Source organism: Nerophis ophidion, linkage group LG02, assembly GCF_033978795.1.
Source record: "Nerophis ophidion isolate RoL-2023_Sa linkage group LG02, RoL_Noph_v1.0, whole genome shotgun sequence".
Lineage (NCBI taxonomy): Eukaryota > Metazoa > Chordata > Actinopteri > Syngnathiformes > Syngnathidae > Nerophis > Nerophis ophidion.
In genome coordinates this window covers 73,450,548-73,470,014 of record NC_084612.1, presented here as the reverse complement: position 1 = coordinate 73,470,014, position 19,467 = coordinate 73,450,548, and the positions used below count along the sequence as shown (strand labels likewise).

The 19,467-nt window shown below is 39.6% G+C and overlaps 1 protein-coding gene across 2 annotated transcripts in view; it reads left to right on the top strand.

Annotated features, from left to right (window-relative positions):
- The window catches only part of smarcc2 (SWI/SNF related, matrix associated, actin dependent regulator of chromatin, subfamily c, member 2), a 49,755-nt gene that overhangs the window by 17,608 nt on the left and 12,680 nt on the right, over nucleotides 1–19,467 (top strand). For both annotated transcript variants that reach the window (XM_061890491.1, XM_061890485.1), the window contains exons 8-19: nucleotides 2,728–2,803; nucleotides 2,882–3,126; nucleotides 4,829–4,953; nucleotides 5,046–5,099; nucleotides 5,201–5,238; nucleotides 8,496–8,626; nucleotides 11,833–11,904; nucleotides 12,025–12,138; nucleotides 13,781–13,934; nucleotides 14,010–14,126; nucleotides 16,351–16,413; nucleotides 16,487–16,745. In XM_061890491.1, coding sequence (XP_061746475.1) covers nucleotides 2,728–2,803; nucleotides 2,882–3,126; nucleotides 4,829–4,953; nucleotides 5,046–5,099; nucleotides 5,201–5,238; nucleotides 8,496–8,626; nucleotides 11,833–11,904; nucleotides 12,025–12,138; nucleotides 13,781–13,934; nucleotides 14,010–14,126; nucleotides 16,351–16,413; nucleotides 16,487–16,745 — 1,448 coding nt within the window. The remainder of the gene's footprint in view (nucleotides 1–2,727; nucleotides 2,804–2,881; nucleotides 3,127–4,828; nucleotides 4,954–5,045; nucleotides 5,100–5,200; nucleotides 5,239–8,495; nucleotides 8,627–11,832; nucleotides 11,905–12,024; nucleotides 12,139–13,780; nucleotides 13,935–14,009; nucleotides 14,127–16,350; nucleotides 16,414–16,486; nucleotides 16,746–19,467) is intronic.

Sequence of the window (19,467 nt, the reverse complement as noted above, 5' to 3'; positions counted from 1 at the left end):
CAACAGATATCTGCTCTCAATGGGATGCCGACTGATAGGATGTGTTTATCTCCTCGTTTAGATGAAGAATTAGTCATTAACCTTACAAAGGCTAAAAAGAAAGAAAGAAAGCGTCTTTTTGTGTCTTTCTCGCCATTTCCGGCTCAAAGTTCAATGTCAGCGTTAAACGACTTCTCGATTTATGACCACCACTTTCTACTGTGCAGGTGAGAGGCAGGATTTGTAATCCAGAAATAACTTTTTCCAACTCAGAGGTGATGCAGCAGCTCAATAGCAGCTCTGTGATCCCGGCGCTGCTAAAAGTAGTTCCTTGGCGTTAGCGCGTATAGTACCAATATCGCTAATAATTGGTTAATAATAACGTCACAAAATGTAAATAGAATATCAGTGTTGGCGTTAACGCAGTTTTTGTGTCTTATTATGCATTGAAATCTGAAAGGACGTACATTTCCGGAAGTCGGCACATCATTTAGATTTTTATTTTTTTCGATTACCACTTTCCGCCTGTGTTTTGTTTTGTTTATTTTTGCCGGGTCAAATTATTAATTATTCGTCGACTTCAAAGTAATACAATTTCTTAAATTTAGATTCTCTGAAAGTTTTATCGTTCACATTACTGCATTTCCGGTATTAGGACTCCCACGTGTTATTGTTTTCGTCATGGCGAGCAATAAACCCATCACTTATGAAGATGGAAAGATGTTTTGCATACGCCATGTGTGAGATATAACAGAATACATGCATACATTTATCATTTATTTTCAAAACGGTTTTCAAAAAGTGGGACCCTAAAAATTTACTGTGGGACCCCATTTTTATGACTTGATTCCATTTTGAAAATTCCTAGCGCCAACAGTGGGGTATTGTTGGCAGTTTTTTGGATGTTTTTAAGAGAGCTTTATGGGCCACATAGAGTACTCACATTATCTGCATTGTTAGCCACCTCCTACTTGCTGTATTTTACAAAGTAGAATGCATAGAAAAAGAAAAACATGTGTTCTTGTCTTACATAAGGATTGTAAATGAGAGACAAAATTCCAAAAAAGTGCAATTTCCCTTTAAAGGGGAACATTATCACAATTTCAAAAGGGTTAAAAACAATAAAAATCAGTTCCCAGTGGCTTGTTGTATTTTTTGAAGTTTTTTTCAAAATTTTACCGGTCTCGGAATATCCCTAAATAAAGCTTTAAAGTGCCTTATTTTCAACTCTCTGCGAAGACACTGGCCATTTCCCTGTGACGTCACACAGTGCTGCCAATGTAAACAAACAATGGGAATACCACAGCAAGATATAGCGACATTAGCTCGGATTCAAACTCGGATTTCAGCGACTTAAGCGATTCAACAGATTACGCATGTATTGAAACAGATGGTTGGAGTATGAAAGTATTGAAGAAGAAACTGAAGCTATTGAGCGAATAGCTATTGACGCTATTCATAGCCATAGCATGGCCGAATAGCTGCGTTAGCATTGCCGGTAAAATGTGCGGACCAAACGATCAGGACTTTCGCATCTTTTGACACTGGAGCAACTTAAATCCGTCGATTGGTAAGTGTTTGTTTCGCATTAAATGTGGGTGGAAGTAAACGTAATATAGTTGCAAATGCATCTACAGGTCATCCATACATCTCTGTGCCATGTCTGCTTTAGCACCGCCGGTAAATAGCATGTTAGCATCGATTAGCGTAGCATGTTAGCATCGATTAGCTGGCAGTCAACATCAACAAAACTCACCTTTGTGATTTCGTTGACTTTCGTTGCAAATGCATCTGCAGGTTATCCATACATCTCTGTGCCATGTCTGCCTTAGCATCGCCGGTAAAATGTGGAGACACTTTGGTACATTCAATGGGGGTCTGGCGGCAGACACTTTGGCATCTTCGGGCCAGTGGTGCAACTTGAATCCCTCCCTGTTAGTGTTGTTACACCCTCCGACAACACACCGTCGAGGCATGATGTCTCCAAGGTTCCAAAAAATAGTCAAAAAAACGGAAAATAACAGAGCTGAGACCCGGTGTTTGTAATGTGTTGAAAATGAAAATGGCGGGTGTGTTACCTCGGCGACGTCACATTCTGACGTCATCCCCTCCAGCGCGATGAACAGAAAGGCGTTTAATTCGCCAAAATTCACCCATTTAGAGTTCGGAAATCGGTTAAAAAAATAGATGGTCTTTTTTCTGCACCATCAAGGTATATATTGACGCTTCCATAGGTCTGCTGATAATGTTCCCCTTTAACAAACACCTTAGAGATGACGAGTATTCTCTGCAGTTGAGTAAACATCATTGATTACTATATGAAGACCAAGGATATAGGGACGGCGTGGCGCAGTGGGAGAGTGGCCGTGCGCAACCCGAGGGTCCCTGGTTCAAATCCCACCTAGTACCAACCTCGTCACGTCCGTTGTGTCCTGAGCAAGACACTTCACCCTTGCTCCTGATGGGTGCTGGTTGGCGCCTTGCATGGCAGCTCCCTCCATCAGTGTGTGTGAATGTGTGTGTGAATGGGTAAATGTGGAAGTAGTGTCAAAAGCGCTTTGAGTACCTTGAAGGTAGAAAAGCGCTATACAAGTACAACCCATTTATCATTTATATCTATCCTTGGTCTTCATATAGTAATTACAGTAATCCATACAGCAATGAATGGATAGACGATGTAGTTATGGAGAATTGTTATTGGTTGGCTTTGCTTCCTGCCCTGACCTTTGACCTGCATTCATCATGTAGCTACGACACCTGGATCCCAGCCAGCGAGGTCGAGGCCTCCGTGGAGGACGCCCCGAGTCCAGAGAAGCCCAGGAAGGTAGGTTCACTGTTCGAGCGCTCACTCTGCTCGCTTCCCTATTGATGGTCATACTGTAGCGAGATCTTTGGTCCGCAGGTCCACGCAAAGTGGATTTTAGACCTGGACCAGTATAACGAGTGGATGAACGAGGAGGACTACGAAGTGGGAGAGGGCTGCCACAGGAGGAAGAAGATATCCGCCAAGACGCTCACGGACGAAGTGACCACTCCTGACGATCGGAGGGACAAGAAGCCCGCCAGTGCCAAGAAGAGGAAACGCTCGCCCTCGCCGTCTCCCACGCCGCCACCTCAGGAGAGCAAGAAGAAGAACGCCAAGAAAGCGTCAGTGATTGTTCATTAAACAGATGCACCGATTATTGATGCCGGAATTTTGACACATGTCAGTACCGGCCTCTTTTCATCAGTATCGGTCTTTTTCATTTGAATTTTCTTATTTTTATTTACAACTACAACATAATTACATCAGCAGATATAATATATACAAATATTTTACCAGTATTTGGTATTTAAAAAATTCAATAATTTAATAACACTGCATCAGCAGCATCTGAAGTTACCTTTTTTTTTTTTTTCACTGCAGCGCCCAGTACAAGTAGAGATTAGTCTTTTTATGCTTAAAAACTTTCATTTTTGTTGCCCGTAAATCCAGTTTTTGTCCTTCTTTCGGTTCCGTTTTGTTTGTCTAGCCTCCAACTACAGCGAGTTTCGTGTTCCGTGACTCAGTCAAATTACAACGCGACAGTGATGGATTTGGTGTAAATATCTCGACAAACAGCAGATTAACGTGTGAGTAGAGAAGAGCAGGCAGCAGCTATCATATTCTCATACTTTATGTAACATCCAGGGAGAAAGGAGGTCAGCCAGCTTGATCAATGTAAGCTACATGAAGGAGCCCACAGTGTTTTTTATTAAATGTTTGCAATATTTAAAAATCACATATCCTCAGGAGGAAACCTCACAATGTATTAAATCCAGAAATTGGCGATTTATTGTGATGTCGAAAAATGACATTTTTTTAACCGATTTTACTGATGTTGATGCTTAGACACACAAAGGGTGTTTGTGAAATACCCTGATGTTTTTGGATGCTAACTTAACCACAACATTAGCATCAATATACTATCCATTCATCCATTTTCTACCGCTTGTCCCTTTTGGGGGGGTGGAGCCTATCTCAAATGGACGTATTTTTTTTTCGGTAGTCAAGGAGGGCGATGACCGATATTTGGAGGCAATACTCATTTGCAGTCAACATTATTTAAACATCAATAGTGATGGGGCTTCACGGTGGAAGAGGGGTTAGTGCGTCTGCCTCACAATACGAAGGTCCTGCAGTCCTGGGTTCAATCCCAGGCTCGGGATCTTTCTGTGTGGAGTTTGCATGTTCTCCCCGTGAATGCGTGGGTTCCCTCCGGGTACTCCGGCTTCCTCCCATGTCCAAAGACATGCACCTGTAGGTTGATTGGCAACACTAAATGGTCCCTAGTGTGTGAATGTGAGTGTGAATGTTGTCTGTCTATCTGTGTTGGCCCTGCGATGAGGTGGCGACTTGTCCAGGGTGTACCCCGCCTTCCGCCCGATTGTAGCTGAGATAGGCGCCAGCACCCCCCGCGACCCCGAAAGGGAATAAGCGGTAGGAAATGGATGGATGGATGGATAGTATATTGATGTTTAAATAATGTTGACTGCAAATGAGTATTGCCTCCAAATATCGGTCATCAGCCTCCTTGACTACCGAAAAAAAACAGTCGATGTGTAGTTCATTGGCCATTCAATGACATTAGGTTGTTTTTTAAAATCCAAATCCACACTTAATTTAATTGGTGTAAAAAAAACAAAAAAAAACATTGACGTCCATTCTCCTGCTGTTACATACATTTTGTCCAATCAGAAGCCTGAAAAAGCAACCACAGATGACTCGGTCACGCATTAAAAAATATTTTTTAAAGATGAAATGTACCTTCGTGAGTGGACCAAAGGCATTTTTAAAGCCTCAATCTGTCATTTGTGTATGAATTGACAGGCCGACGACGCCATACACTAAATCCAAACGGGGCCAGAGGGAAGAGGAGCAAGAGGATCTCAACAAGGACACGGACGAAGCCTCGCCTGTTCCAGCATCTGAAGATGGAACCCCAGCCAAGACGAGTGCGCAGCGTGAAATATGTTCCACATTTGGGAAATACGCTTGTGCTCTTTCCACCACCGACTGATCCTCCATTCGTTTTATTGTTTTTTAGATAGCACCAAGAAGGACTCTGATTCAACCCCAGTCAAGGGAGGAACAGATATGGGTAAGGAAGAAAAAGCGGGAAATATATTTTTTTTATTTATGTATTGAACAAATATTTCCTTTTTTTTCCTCTCTACTTTGATTCCTCTCTTCTTTGAACAGACGAGCAAGAAGACGAGTCAATGGAAGTAACAGGAAAGGTAAGATGAAGTGCTGTAAAAGGTAACAATGATGAGATGGTTATTTTGTAGTACTATACTATACCGTACTATAGGGGTGTCAAAAAATGTATTCTCGATTTGAATTGTCATTCCTGTTTGTAACGATTATTAATTTATTAAAAAAAACAAAAACATATATATATATATATATATATATATATATATATATATAAATATATATATATATATACACACACACACCGTATTTTTCGGACTATAAGTCGCAGTTTTTTTCATAGTTTGGCCAGGAGCGACTTATACTCGGGAGCGACTTATGTGGGAAATTATTAACAGATTACCGTAAAATATAAATTAATATTATTTAGCTCATTCACATAAGAGACTAGACGTATAAGATTTCATGGGATTTATTGATTAGGAGTGACAGATTGTTTGGTAAAAGTATATCATGTTCTATATGTTCTAGTTATTTGAATGACTCTTACCATAATATGTTAGGTTAACATAGCAGGCACCTTCTCAGTTGGTTATTTATGCCTCATATAACGTACACTTATTCAGCCTGTTGTTCACTATTCTTTATTTATTTTAAATTGCCTTTCAAATGTCTATTCTTGGTGTTGGGTTTTATCAAATAAATTTCCCCCCAAAAATGCGACTTATACTCCAGTGCGACTTATATATGTTTTTTTTTCCTTCTTTATTGTGCATTTTTGGCAGGTGCGGCTTATACTCCGAAAAATACGGTGTGTGTGTGTGTGTGTATATATATATATATATATAAGAAAAAATATATATATATACACATATATATATATATTTTTTTAATAACGTTGGGTGTTAGTCCTACGATTAACTATATCCCTCCGTAAAATAGACAACAGCTCTGAAAACAAACATTATTATTGTTTTGTTTTCTTTTTTATCGTTATTGTTGATGTAGACCAGGGGTGTCAAACTCAAATACAGAGTGGACCAAAATTTAAAACCGAACAAAGCCGCGGGTCCGAGGTTGAACAAATTAATCTTTTAATAGGGACCCAAACAAGTTTTGCATTGAATCTTGAACAAACAAAGCTTACAGTATATAACTTTATAGTGACATGCAAAATCGAGTTTCAAATAATAATAATAATTAAAAAATATCAATGGCATATCAAATAAAATGTAAATAAAAATGGAATGCCTCTTTTTGGCGGCGGGTTTGAGATGGAGTGGGTGTGGTGATAGCGGGGGATGTATATTGTAGCGTCCCGGAAGAGTTAGTGCTGCAAGGGGTTAGGGTATTTGTTTTGTTGTGTTTATGTTGTGTTACAGTGCGGATGTTCTCCCGAAATGTCATTCTTGTTTGGTGTGGGTTCACTGTGTGGCGCATATTTGTAGCAGTGTTAAAGTTGTTCATACGGCCACCCTCAGTGTGACCTGTATGGCTGTTTACCAAGTATGCATTGAATTCACTTGTGTGTGTGTGTATAAGCCGCATATATTATGTGCCTGCGCCGCCACGCTGTTTGTATGGAGGAAAAGCGGACGTGGCGAGAATGGCAAAAGCAATGCCTTTAAGGCCCACCTCCAATATTGTTGTCCGGTGTGAAATTTGGGAGGGGCACTGTACTTTGGGAGTCTTCCAGGAAAATCGGGAAGGTTGGCAAGTAAAAGTATTAGCGGTGAATGCGGTGTTACAGCGGCGGGCCAGCTCTAATATTAATTTGATATTGCCTCAAGGGCCAAATTAAATTACACGGCGGGCCAAATTTGGCCCGCGGGCCAGAGTTTGACACCCATGATGTAGACGCCCACATCTGCTGTACAGATATAAAATGAATCAAATGTATTATAGCTGTTTGTTCATCCATCCATCCATTTTTTACCGCTTATTCCTTTTTGGGGTCGCGGTGGGCGCTGGTGCCTATCTCAGCTACAATCGGGCGGAAGGCTGGGTACGGATGTATTTCTTTTAATCCATTTTAACTCGTAAATAAAATAAAATATTCACAGTATATGATATTATTATATAAACTATTATTATACGTATATATATTATATGTAGTCATTTGCCGCTTGAGTATTTTTTATTATTCAATTGTATATAATTAATAAATATCTTATTTTGGAATGGGTTATTATTAGGTAAAACCTTTTTTGTGTAATTATATGTATTTAATATGTCCAAATGTTAGGAACATACTGTATAAATACAATAAAAATGTAGGAAATGTAAAATAGTGCATTCCCCTTGAAGGGGAACTGCACTTTTGGGGATTTCATCATTCACAATCCATATGTAAGACAAGAACGCATATGTTTTTATTTGTTTAATACATTCCAATTGTATGATTAATGTTATATTTACCTATTTTAGCCGTTTTAAACATACGGCGGTGTATTAGTGAAACACTAAGCATCATGTAGCAGTATTGCTAAGTGCTAAAAAAGATAAACAAACTATGAACATAACAAACCAACCGATATCTGCTCTCTATGGGATGCTGACTGATAGGATGTGTGTATCTCCTCGTTTAGATGAAGAATTAGTCATTAACCTTACAAAGGCTAAAAAGAAAGAAAGAAAGCGTCTTTTTGTGTTTTTCTCGCCATTTCCGGCTCAAAGTTCAATGTCAGCGTTAAACGACTTCTCGATTTATGACCACCACTTTCTACTGTGCAGATGAGAGGCAGGATTTTTAATCTAGAAATAACTTTTACCCACTCAGAGGTGATGCAGCAGCTCAATAGCAGCTCTGTGATCACAGCGCTGCTAAAAGTAGTTGCTTGGCGTTAGCGCGTATAGTACCAATATCGCTAATAATTGGTTAATAATAACGTCACAAAATGTAAATAGAATATCAATGTCGGCTACAATCGGGCGGAAGGCGGCGTACACCCTGGACAAGTCGCCACCTCATCGCAGGGCCAACACTTATAGACTGACAACATTCACACTCACATTCACACACTAGGGCATGTTTGTTCATTATATGGAGAAATGTAGTTAATCATAGAATTGGTACCCAATGTTATTAAAAAAAAGGATTGATTTTGAATCGAAAATCGAATCGTTACCCCCCCAAAAATCGTGTGGTGACAGCCGTAATGTTTTGCTAGGTCAGCGAAATATTAGACACACTTCTTAGTTACGATGCAGTGCATCTCCACACTGCGGCAAACACAACTTGTGTTGTTTTAGTTAATATACCTCCCTTTTATCAAATGTTTTTATCAATCAAATTCAACTTGGTGGCGTGGCCTGGTGTACTTAATGATGTGTCCGACAGGAGGAAGAAGAAGGCTCCCCGAGTGTGAAGGGAGAACCGGTCAAAAGCTCGGACCTTCACGAGGACAACGTGACTGAACAGACACATCACATTATTATACCAAGCTATGCTGCCTGGTTTGATTACAACAGGTAAGAAGCGCTACTAAAAGTGTCCAATGGTCTGCTACCATAACAAATAACAAACCTTGGTAGTCTTTGTGTAAGCTTACACATCACATGTCGTCTTTTGTCCCCTTAGTGTTCAAGCTATTGTCGTCTTTGTCCCCTTAGTGTTCATGTTGTTGTCATCTTTGTCCCCTTAGTGTTCTTGTTGTCATCTTTGTCCCCTTAGTGTTCATGTTGTTGTCATCTTTGTCCACTTGGTGATCATGCTGTTATCGTCTTTTGTCCACTTAGTGTTCATGCTATTGTCGTATTTGTCCACTAATTGTTCATGCTATTGTTGTCTTTGTCCACTTGGTGATCATGCTATTGTCGTCTTTTGTCCATTTAATGTTCGTGCTATTGTTGCCTTTTGTCCACTTGGTGTTCATGCTATTGTTGTCTGTTGTCCACTTAGTGTTCATGCTATTGTCGTATTTGTCCACTAATTGTTCATGCTATTGTTGTCTTTGTCCACTTGGTGATCATGCTATTGTAGTCTTTTGTCCATTTAATGTTCGTGCTATTGTTGCCTTTTGTCCACTTGGTGTTCATGCTATTGTTGTCTGTTGTCCATTTAGGGTTCATGCTATTGTTGTCTTTTGTCAACTTATTGTTCATGCTATTGTTGCCTTTTGTCCACTTGGTGTTCATGCTATTGTCGTCTTATGTCCATTTAGTGTTCATGCTATTGTCGTCTTTTGTCCATTTATTGTTCATGCTATTGTTGTCATTTATCCCCTTCGTGTTCATGCTATTGTCTTATTTGTCCACTAATTGTTCATGCTACTGTTGTCTTTGTCCACTTATTGTTCATACTATTTTCATATTTTGTCCCCTTAGTGTTCATGCTATTATTTGTCTTTTGTCCCCTTATTGTTCATGCTATCGTCGTCTTTTGTCCCCTTCGTGTTCATGCTATTGTTGTATTTGTCCACTATTTGTTCATGCTATTGTTGTCTTTGTCCACTTAGTGTTCATGCTATTGTCATCTTTTGTCCATTTAGTGTTCACGCTATTGTTGTCATTTATCCCCTTCGTGTTCATGCTATTGTCTTATTTGTCCACTAATTGTTCATGCTATTGTTGTCTTTGTCCACTTAGTGTTCATGCTATTGTCGTATTGTGTCCCCTTAGTGTTCATGCTATTGTTTGTCTTTTGTCCCATTATTGTTCATGCTATCGTCGCCTTTTGTCCCCTTAGTGTTCATGCTATTGTCTTCTTTGTCCCCTTAGTGTTCATGCTATTGTCGCCTTTTGTCCCCTTAGTGTTCATGCTATTGTCGTCATTTGTCCAATTATTGTTCATGCTGTTGTTGCCTTTTGTCCACTTGTTCATAGTATTGTTGCCTTTTGTTCCCTTATTGTTCATACTATTGTCATATTTTTCCATATAGTTTTCATGCTATAGTCGTCTTTTGTCCCCTTAGTGTTCATGCTATTGTCGTCTTTTGTCCCCTTACTGTTCATGCTATTGACGTCTTTTGTCCATTTACTGTTCATGCTATTGCCGCCTTTTTTCCCCTTCGTGTTCATGCTATTGTCGTCATTTGTCCAATTATTGTTCATGCTGTTGTTGCCTTTTGTCCACTTGTTCATACTATTGTTGCCTTTTGTTCCCTTATTGTTCATACTATTGTCATATTTTTCCATATAGTTTTCATGCTATAGTCGTCTTTTGTCCCCTTAGTGTTCATGCTATTGTCATATTTGTCCCCTTAGTGTTCATGCTATTGTCGCTTTTTGTCCACTTAGTGTTCATGCTAATGTGGTAATTTGTCCAATTATTGTTCATGCTATTGTTGCCTTTTGTCCACTTGTTCATACTATTGTTGCCTCTTGTTCACTTATTGTTCATACTATTGTCATATTTGTCCACATAGTTTTCATGCTATTGTCGTCTTTTGTCCACTTATTGTTCATGCTATTGTCATATTTTTCCACATAGTTTTCATGCTATTGTCGTATTTTGTCCACTTAGAGTTCATGCTATTGTCGTCTTTTGTCCACTTATTGTTCATGCTATTGTTGCTTTTTGTCCACTTGTTGTTCATACTATTGTCGTATTTGTCCACATAGTTTTCATGCTATTGTCGTCTTTTGTCCACTTATTGTTCATGCTATTGTCGTATTTTGTCCACTTAGTGTTCATGCTATTGTCGTCTTTTGTCCACTTATTGTTCATGCTATTGTCGTATTTGTCCACATAGTTTTCATGCTATTGTCGTCTTTTGTCCACTTATTGTTCATGCTATTGTCATATTTTTCCACATAGTTTTCATGCTATTGTCGTCTTTTGTCCACTTATTGTTCATGCTATTGTCGTATTTTGTCCACTTAGTGTTCATGCTATTGTCGTCTTTTGTCCACTTATTGTTCATGCTATTGTTGCTTTTTGTCCACTTGTTGTTCATACTATTGTCGTATTTGTCCACATAGTTTTCATGCTATTGTCGTCTTTTGTCCACTTATTGTTCCTGCTATTGTCGTATTTTGTCCACTTAGTGTTCATGCTATTGTCGTCTTTTGTCCACTTATTGTTCATGCTATTGTCGTATTTGTCCACATAGTTTTCATGCTATTGTCGTCTTTTGTCCACTTATTGTTCATGCTATTGTCGTATTTGTCCACATAGTTTTCATGCTATTGTCGTTGTTTGTCCACTTATTGTTCATGCTATTGTCGTATTTGGTCTACTTAAGTGTTCATGCTATTGTTTCTTTTTGTCCACTTGTTGTTCATACTATTGTCGTATTTGTCCACATAGTGTTCATGCTGTTGTTGCATTTTGTCTACTTAGTATTCATGCTATTTTTGCCTTTTGTCAACTTAGTGTTCATGCTATTGTCGTCTTTTGTCCAATTAGTGTTCATGCTATTGTCGTCTTTTGTCCACTTATTGTTCATGCTATTGTCGTATTTGTCCACATAGTTTTCATGCTATTGTCGTCTTTTGTCCACTTATTGTTCATGCTATTGTCGTATTTTGTCCACATAGTGTTCATGCTATTGTTGCATTTTGTCCACTTGCTGTTCATACTATTGTCGTATTTGTCCACATAGGGTTCATGCTGTTGGTGCATTTTGTCTACTTAGTGTTCATGCTATTGTTGCCTTTTGTCCACTTATTGTTCATGCTATTGTTGCCTTTTGTCCACTTATTGTTCATGCTATTGTCGTCTTTTGTCCAACTAGTGTTCATGCTATTGAGCGCAGAGCCCTTCCAGAGTTCTTCAATGGGAAGAATAAATCCAAAACTCCAGAGATGTAAGTACATGTACTGTCACGTATCGTTATATTCTTTAAAGTATTTGTTTTTTTGGTACCGGCTTTGGTCATCTTACATTTTTTATAGATGTTATTGTCTTTGTTCCCCCCTTTTAACAGATACCTAGCCTACAGGAACTTCATGATTGACACTTACCGACTAAACCCTCAGGAGTATTTGACCTCCACCGCCTGCCGCAGGAACCTGGCTGGAGATGTCTGCGCTATCATGAGGTATGTTGGGGTTATCGTGAAGTACATGAGGGTTATTGTGAAGTACGTAAGGGTTATCGTGACTAGAGCTGCAGCTATCGTATATTTTAGTAATCGAGTATTCTATCGAATATCCTGATATATTAACCGAGTAATCGAATAAATCATATTTTTGCTTAATCAAGGTTTAATTATACATGTTAAGATTCCTATTCTCATTTTTGAAGGCTGACACGCACAGCTGAAATGCGTCCGTGGTTGATTGTGCCAATTTTTTTGTGCTGATAAAAACAGGTACACTCACAGCCCCAAACAAGAACAAAGTTCTTGTATTTTGTGCGTTTTTGATGAGTAATAAACGATGCCGTTTAAATGTTGGTTTCTCCACGCAAATCCGCTGAGCTGTTTTTAACTGGCCAACAATACATAAACAATATAAAAAGACAAACCACTTAATCATGAAAACAAATAAATAAATAAATGATAAATGGGTTGTACTTGTATAGCGCTTTTCTACCTTCAAGGTACTCAAAGCGCTTTGACACTACTTCCACATTTACCCATTCACACACACATTCACACACTGATGGAGGGAGCTGCCATGCAAGGCGCCAACCAGCACCCATCAGGAGCAAGGGTGAAGTGTCTTGCTCAGGACACAACGGACGTGACGAGGTTGGTACTAGGTGGGAATTGAACCAGGGACGCTCGTGTTGCGCACGGCCACCCTCCCCACTGCGCCACGCCGTCCCCAACAACAAAAACAACAGTTTTTTACATTTTAAAAATGCAATACATTCTTTGCATGCAAAATTAGTGTGTGAATTTTTAAAGGGAATTAGTGAATTATATTTATATAGCGCTTTTCTCTAGTGACTCAAAGCGCTTTACATAGTGAAACCCAATATCTAAGTTACATTTAAACCAGTGTGGGTGGCACTGGGAGCAACGTGGGTAAAGTGTCTTGCCCAAGGACACAACGGCAGTGACTAGGATGGCGGACGCGGGAATCGAACCTGCAACCCTCAAGTTGCTGGCACAGCCACTCTACCAACCGAGCTATACCGCCCCAAATAGTAATCATTGTTCATTGAGATGAAAACACAAATACATCAAATTAGTTCAAACTTAATATTCCTTGAGAAAGTTGAAATAAGAACATATTCTTGGTATCAAAAATGAAACAATAAGAACAGTTTTCGTCATAGCAAACATAAAAAGTGGATTAGGTAGTGCCTTTAATATTGCATTTGAAATGTGCAACTTCATACTTCGGAGCGACTTATACTCCGAAAAATACGGTATATGTATCAAGTTTTAATTCAAGGCCAAGGCAAAATATTGAGATATATATCATGTATCGCGATATGGCCTAAAAATATTGAGATATTAAAAAAAAGGCCATATCGCCTAGCCCTAGATGCACGTTTTTTCTGAGTGTAAACTTAAATATCTAAAAGTCTTAAAGACTACATCATGACGTTGCCGCCAATGTTTTTGACCCACCCGTAAGTCGTGACTTGCGGTTATTTATTTTTGTAGAGCACACACTTGGCGGCAGTGGGAGACTGTGCAGTTTGAATAGAGGTGTTAATCACTGCATTATTAGTGCTTTCTCTTGTCAAGTTAGCTCAGTGGCTTCCGTATCTTCTTTGCCTGGCAGAGTCCACGCCTTCCTGGAGCAGTGGGGACTGATCAACTACCAGGTGGACTCAGAGAGCCGGCCCACGCCCATGGGCCCCCCGCCCACCTCCCACTTCCATGTCCTTGCAGACACTCCATCCAGTCTGGTGCCCCTGCAGCCAAAGACATCCCAGGTGTGTGCACAGACTTGAGAGAAGACACACGCGTACGCATTTGCACGCTTTGACATGGCGTGTGTTCCTGTGTAGACGCCTGCCCCCCAGCAGATGATATCCTTCCCAGATAAGGTGAAGGATAAACCAGCAGACCTGCAGAACTTTGGACTGCGAACTGACATGTACAGCAAGAAAATCATCTCCTCTAAGGTACACATATGCAAAAAAGACACCGTGAGCTACCAGGTCTATAGTCTAATTCAGGGGTCACCAACGCGGTGCCAATGGGCACCAGGTCGCCCGTAAGGACCAGATAAATCGCCCACTGGCCTGTTCTAAAAATAGCTCAAATAGCAGCACTTACCAGTGAGCTGCTTCTATTTTTTGAATTTTATTTATTTACTAGCAAGCTGGTCTCGCTTTGCTCGACATTTTTAATTCTAAGAGAGACAAAACTCAAATAGAATTTGAAAATCCCCAAAAATATTTTAAAGACTTGGTCTTCACTTGTTTAAATAAATTAATTTATTTTTTTACTTTGCTTCTTATAACTTTCAGAAAGACAATTTTAGAGAAAAAATACAACCATAAAAATGATTATAGGATTTTTAAACACATATACCTTTTTACCTTTTAAATTCCTTCCTCTTCTTTCCTGAGAATTTAAATCAATGTTCAAGTACATTTATTTATTTATTGTAAAGAATAATAAATACTTTTAAATTTAATTCTTCATTTTAGCTTCTGTTTTTTCGTCGAATATTTGTGAAATATTTCTTCAAACTTATTATGATTAAAATTCAAAAAAAATATTCTGGCAAATCTAGAAAATCTTTAGAATCAAATTTAAATCTTATTTCAAAGTCTGGAATTCCTTTTAAAATTTTTGTTCTGGAAAATCTAGAAGAAATAATGATTTGTCTTTGTTAGAATTATAGCTTGGTCCAATTTGTTATATATTCTAACAAAGTGCAGATTGGATTTTAACCTATTTAAAACATGTCATCAAAATTCTAAAATTAATCTTAATCAGAAAAAATTACTAATGATGCTCCATAAATTCTTTTTTACATTTTTTCAAAAAGATTCAAATCAGCTAGTTTTTCTCTTCTTTTTTTCGGTTGAATTTTGAATTTTAAAGAGTCAAAATTGAAGATACACTATGTTTCAAAATTTTATTGTCATTTTTTTTTCCTGTTTTCTTCGCTTTTAAACCGTTCAAATAAGTGTTTTTTTCATAATTTATTCTCTACAAAAAACTTTCGTAAAAGGAAAAAAAATGTACGACGGAATGGCAGACATAAATACCCATTTTTTTAATATATATACATATATACATATATATATACAGTGGGGCAAAAAAGTATTTAGTCAGCCAGCAATCGTGCAAGTTCTCCCACTTAAAATGATGACAGAGGTCTGTAATTTCCATCATAGGTACACTTCAACTGTGAGAGACAGTATGTGAAAAAAAATCCAGGAATTCACATTGTAGGAATTTTAAAGAATTTATTTGTAAATTATGGTGGAAAATAAGTATTTGGTCAACCATTCAAAGCTCTCACTGATGGAAGGAGGTTTTGGCTGAAAATCTCACGATACATGGCCCCATTCATTCTTTCCTTAACACGGATCAATCGTCCTGTCCCCTTAGCAGAAAAACAGCCCCAAAGCATGATGTTTCCACCCCCATGCTTCACAGTAGGTATGGTGTTCTTGGGATTCAACTCAGTATTCTTCTTCCTACAAACACGACCAGTTGAGTTTATACCAAAAAGTTCTATTTTGGTTTCATCTGACCACATGACATTCTCCCAATCCTCTGCTGTATCATCCATGTATCCATTTTGGTATAAACTCAACTTGTCGTGTTTGGAGGAAGAAGAATACTGAGTTGCATCCCAAGAACACCATAACTACTGTGAAGCATGTGGGTGGAAACATCATGCTTTGGGGCTGTTTTTCTGCTAAGGGGACAGGACGATTGATCCCTGTTAAGGAAAGAATGAATGGGGCCATGTATCGTGAGATTTTGAGCCAAAACCTCCTTCAGTGAGAGCTTTGAATGGTTGACCTAATACTTATTTTCCACCATAATTTACAAATAAATTCTTCAAAATTCCTACAATGTGAATTCCTGGATTTTTTTTCCACATTCTGTCTCTCACAGTTGAAGTGTACCTATGATGAAAATGACAAACCTCTGTCATCATTTTAAGTGGGAGAATTTGCACAATCGGTGGCTGACTAAATACTTTTTTGCCCCACTGTATATAGATTTATTTATTAAAGGTAAACTGAGCAAATTGGCTATTTCTGGCAATTTTTTAAGTGTGTATCAAACTGGTAGCCCTTCGCATTAATCAGTACCCAAGAAGTAGCTCTTGGTTTCAAAAAGGTTGGTGACCCCTGCTCTAATTGTTTCTGTGCACAGAGCAAGAGTGCGGCGAGCTCGATGAGGGAGTGGACAGAACAGGAAACACTATTACTGCTTGAGGTAGGTCCACATGACTTTTCTGTCTGTGATCAGACTATTAACACAAGCTATGAATAATAACTGTGACCCACAGGGACTGGAGATGTACAAGGACGACTGGAACAAGGTATCGGAGCACGTGGGCAGCCGTACGCAGGATGAGTGTATCCTGCACTTCCTCCGCTTGCCCATTGAAGACCCGTACCTGGAGGAGAGTTACTCGGCCCTGGGACCGCTGGCCTACCAGCCGGTGCCTTTCAGCCAAGCGGGAAATCCTGTCATGAGCACAGTGGCGTTCCTCGCCTCCGTCGTGGACCCTCGCGTGGCCTCGGCTGCAGCCAAATCCGCTCTGGGTGAGATGCTGCTAATTAGAAAGAATTCATCCATCCATTTTTTACTGCTTGTCCCTATCGGAGTCGCATAGGCCTGGAACCTATCCCAGCTGCACCCCCGGCAGAAGGCATGGTACATCCTTGCAGGGCTGAACAATTAATCAAATTTTGAGTTTGATTTCGACTATGATATCTCATGATTATGAAAATATAATAATGGGAAAAAAACATTAATGGGCCGTGCAACGTAAAATGCAAATTCCAGAGCTTTTAAACCAGGGGTAGGGAACCTATGGCTCTAGAGCCAGATGTGGCTCTTTTGATGACTGCATCTGGCTCTCGGATAAATCTGAGCTGACATTGCTTAACACGATAAGTAATGAATAATTCCCTTTGTAATCACAGTGTTAAAAATAACGTTCAAAACATAAAACGTTCTCATGCTTTTTTATGTTCAAGAAGTTGCGTTAATGGTAAGAAGGTATTTATTTATTATTGGTTAGTGTGGCGCTTGCCCTCCTGGAGGTTCTTCAGACCACCAAGCACCGACATGGGAGCCTGTTTCAGGGTTACAATATTTTGTATTTTTCAATAAGTCTCTCAGTTGCTTTCCAGCAATTTTCTTTTTCTCTTTCGTTCTCGCTCGCGCTCTGGCTCCAGCTCCAACCCCGTCTCTCCTCCTGGCTGCTGCTTATAACGGAGCGACAGGTGATTACGTAACAAGGCGCAGGTGGGCCATCTACGCACCTGTCGCTGATTTCGAGGCCGGTCCTGCCACACCCCGCTTCGCTGCAGGCCCGCAGGCCACGCCCCCTCCACAGTTAGCTTCAGAATAACAACGTTATTACAAAGAATAAGAGACCTATTATACTCTATAAATGTTGGTCTTACTTAAAAATGCACGTTTTAGTTGTGTTCAGTGTTAAAAAAATATTATATGGCTCTTACGGAAATACATTTTAAAATGTTTGGCTTTTTGGCTCTCTCAGCCAAAAAGGTTCCCGACCCCTGTTTTAAACTGTGAAAAAGATGAGTGCACTTATGAGTGAAAAAAGAAAATGTCTACTAGAAGTATGCGATCTTAACATGGTTTATGCTTTTTATTTAAAGGCCTACCGAAATTAAATTTTCTTATTTAAACGGGGATAGCAGGTCCATTCTATGTGTCATACTTGATCATTTCGCGATATTGCCATATTTTTGCTGAAAGGATTTAGTAGAGAACATCGACGATAAAGTTCGCAACTTTTGGTCGCTAATAAAAAAGCCTCGCCTTTACCGGAAGTAGCAGACGATGTGCGCGTGACGTCACGGGTTGTGGAGCTCCTCACATCTGAACATTGTTTACAATCATGGCCACCGGCAGCAAGAGCTATTCGGACCGAAAAAGTGACGATTTCCCCATTAATTTGAGCGAGGATGAAAGATTTGTGGATGAGGAAAGTTAGAGTGAAGCACTAAAAAAAAAAAAAAACGGCGACGGCTCCAGGCGACGGAAGTGGGAGTGATTCAGATGTTATTAGACACATTTACTAGGATAATTCTGGAAAATCTCTTATCTGCTTATTGTGTAAATAGTGTTTTAGTGAGATTATAAAGTCATACCTGAAAGTCGGAGGACTGCGGTGACCGCCAGTGTCTCTGAGAGAACCCAATGGAGGAGCCAAGATCACAGCTGCCTTTTTGACAGCTGCCAATGTAAACAAACAATGGGAATACCACAGCAAGATATAGTGACATTAGCTCGGATTCAAACTCGGATTTCAGCGACTTAAGCGATTCAACAGATTACGCATGTATTGAAACAGATGGTTGGAGTATGAAAGTATTGAAGAAGAAACTGAAGCTATTGAGCGAATAGCTATTGACGCTATTCATAGCCATAGCATGGCCGAATAGCTGCGTTAGCATCGCCGGTAGAATGTCCGAACCAAACGATCAGGACTTTCGCATCTTTTGACACTGGAGCAACTTAAATCCGTCGATTGGTGTTTTTTTCGCATTAAATGTGGGTGGAAGGAAACGTAATATAGTTGCAAATGCATCTGCAGGTTATCCATACATCTCTGTGCCATGTCTGCTTTAGCACCGCCGGTAAATAGCATGTTAGCATCGATTAGCGTAGCATGTTGGCATCGATTAGCTGGCAGTCAATATCAACAAAACTCACCTTCGTGATTCCGTTGACTATCTTTGCAAATGCATTTTCAGGTTATCCATACATCTCTGTGCCATGTCTGCTTTAGCACTGCCGGTAAATAGCATGTTAGCATCGATTAGCGTAGCATGTTAGCATCGATTAGCTGGCAGTCAAAATCAACAAAACTCACCTTTGTGATTCCGTTGACTATCTTTGCAAATGCATTTGCAGGTTATCCATACATCTCTGTGCCATGTCTGCTTTAGCACCGCCGGTAAAGAGCATGTTAGCATCGATTAGCGTAGCATGTTAGCATCGATTAGCTGGCAGTCAAAATCAACAAAACTCACCTTTGTGATTCTGTTGACTATCGTTGCAAATGCATCTGCAGGTTATCCATACATCTCTGTGCCATGTCTGCTTTAGCACCGCCGGTAAATAGCATGTTAGCATCGATTAGCGTAGCATGTTAGCATCGATTAGCTGGCAGTCAAAATCAACAAAACTCACCTTTGTGATTCCGTTGACTATCGTTGCAAATGCATCTGCAGGTTATCCATACATCTCTGTGCCATGTCTGCTTTAGCACCGCCGGTAAATAGC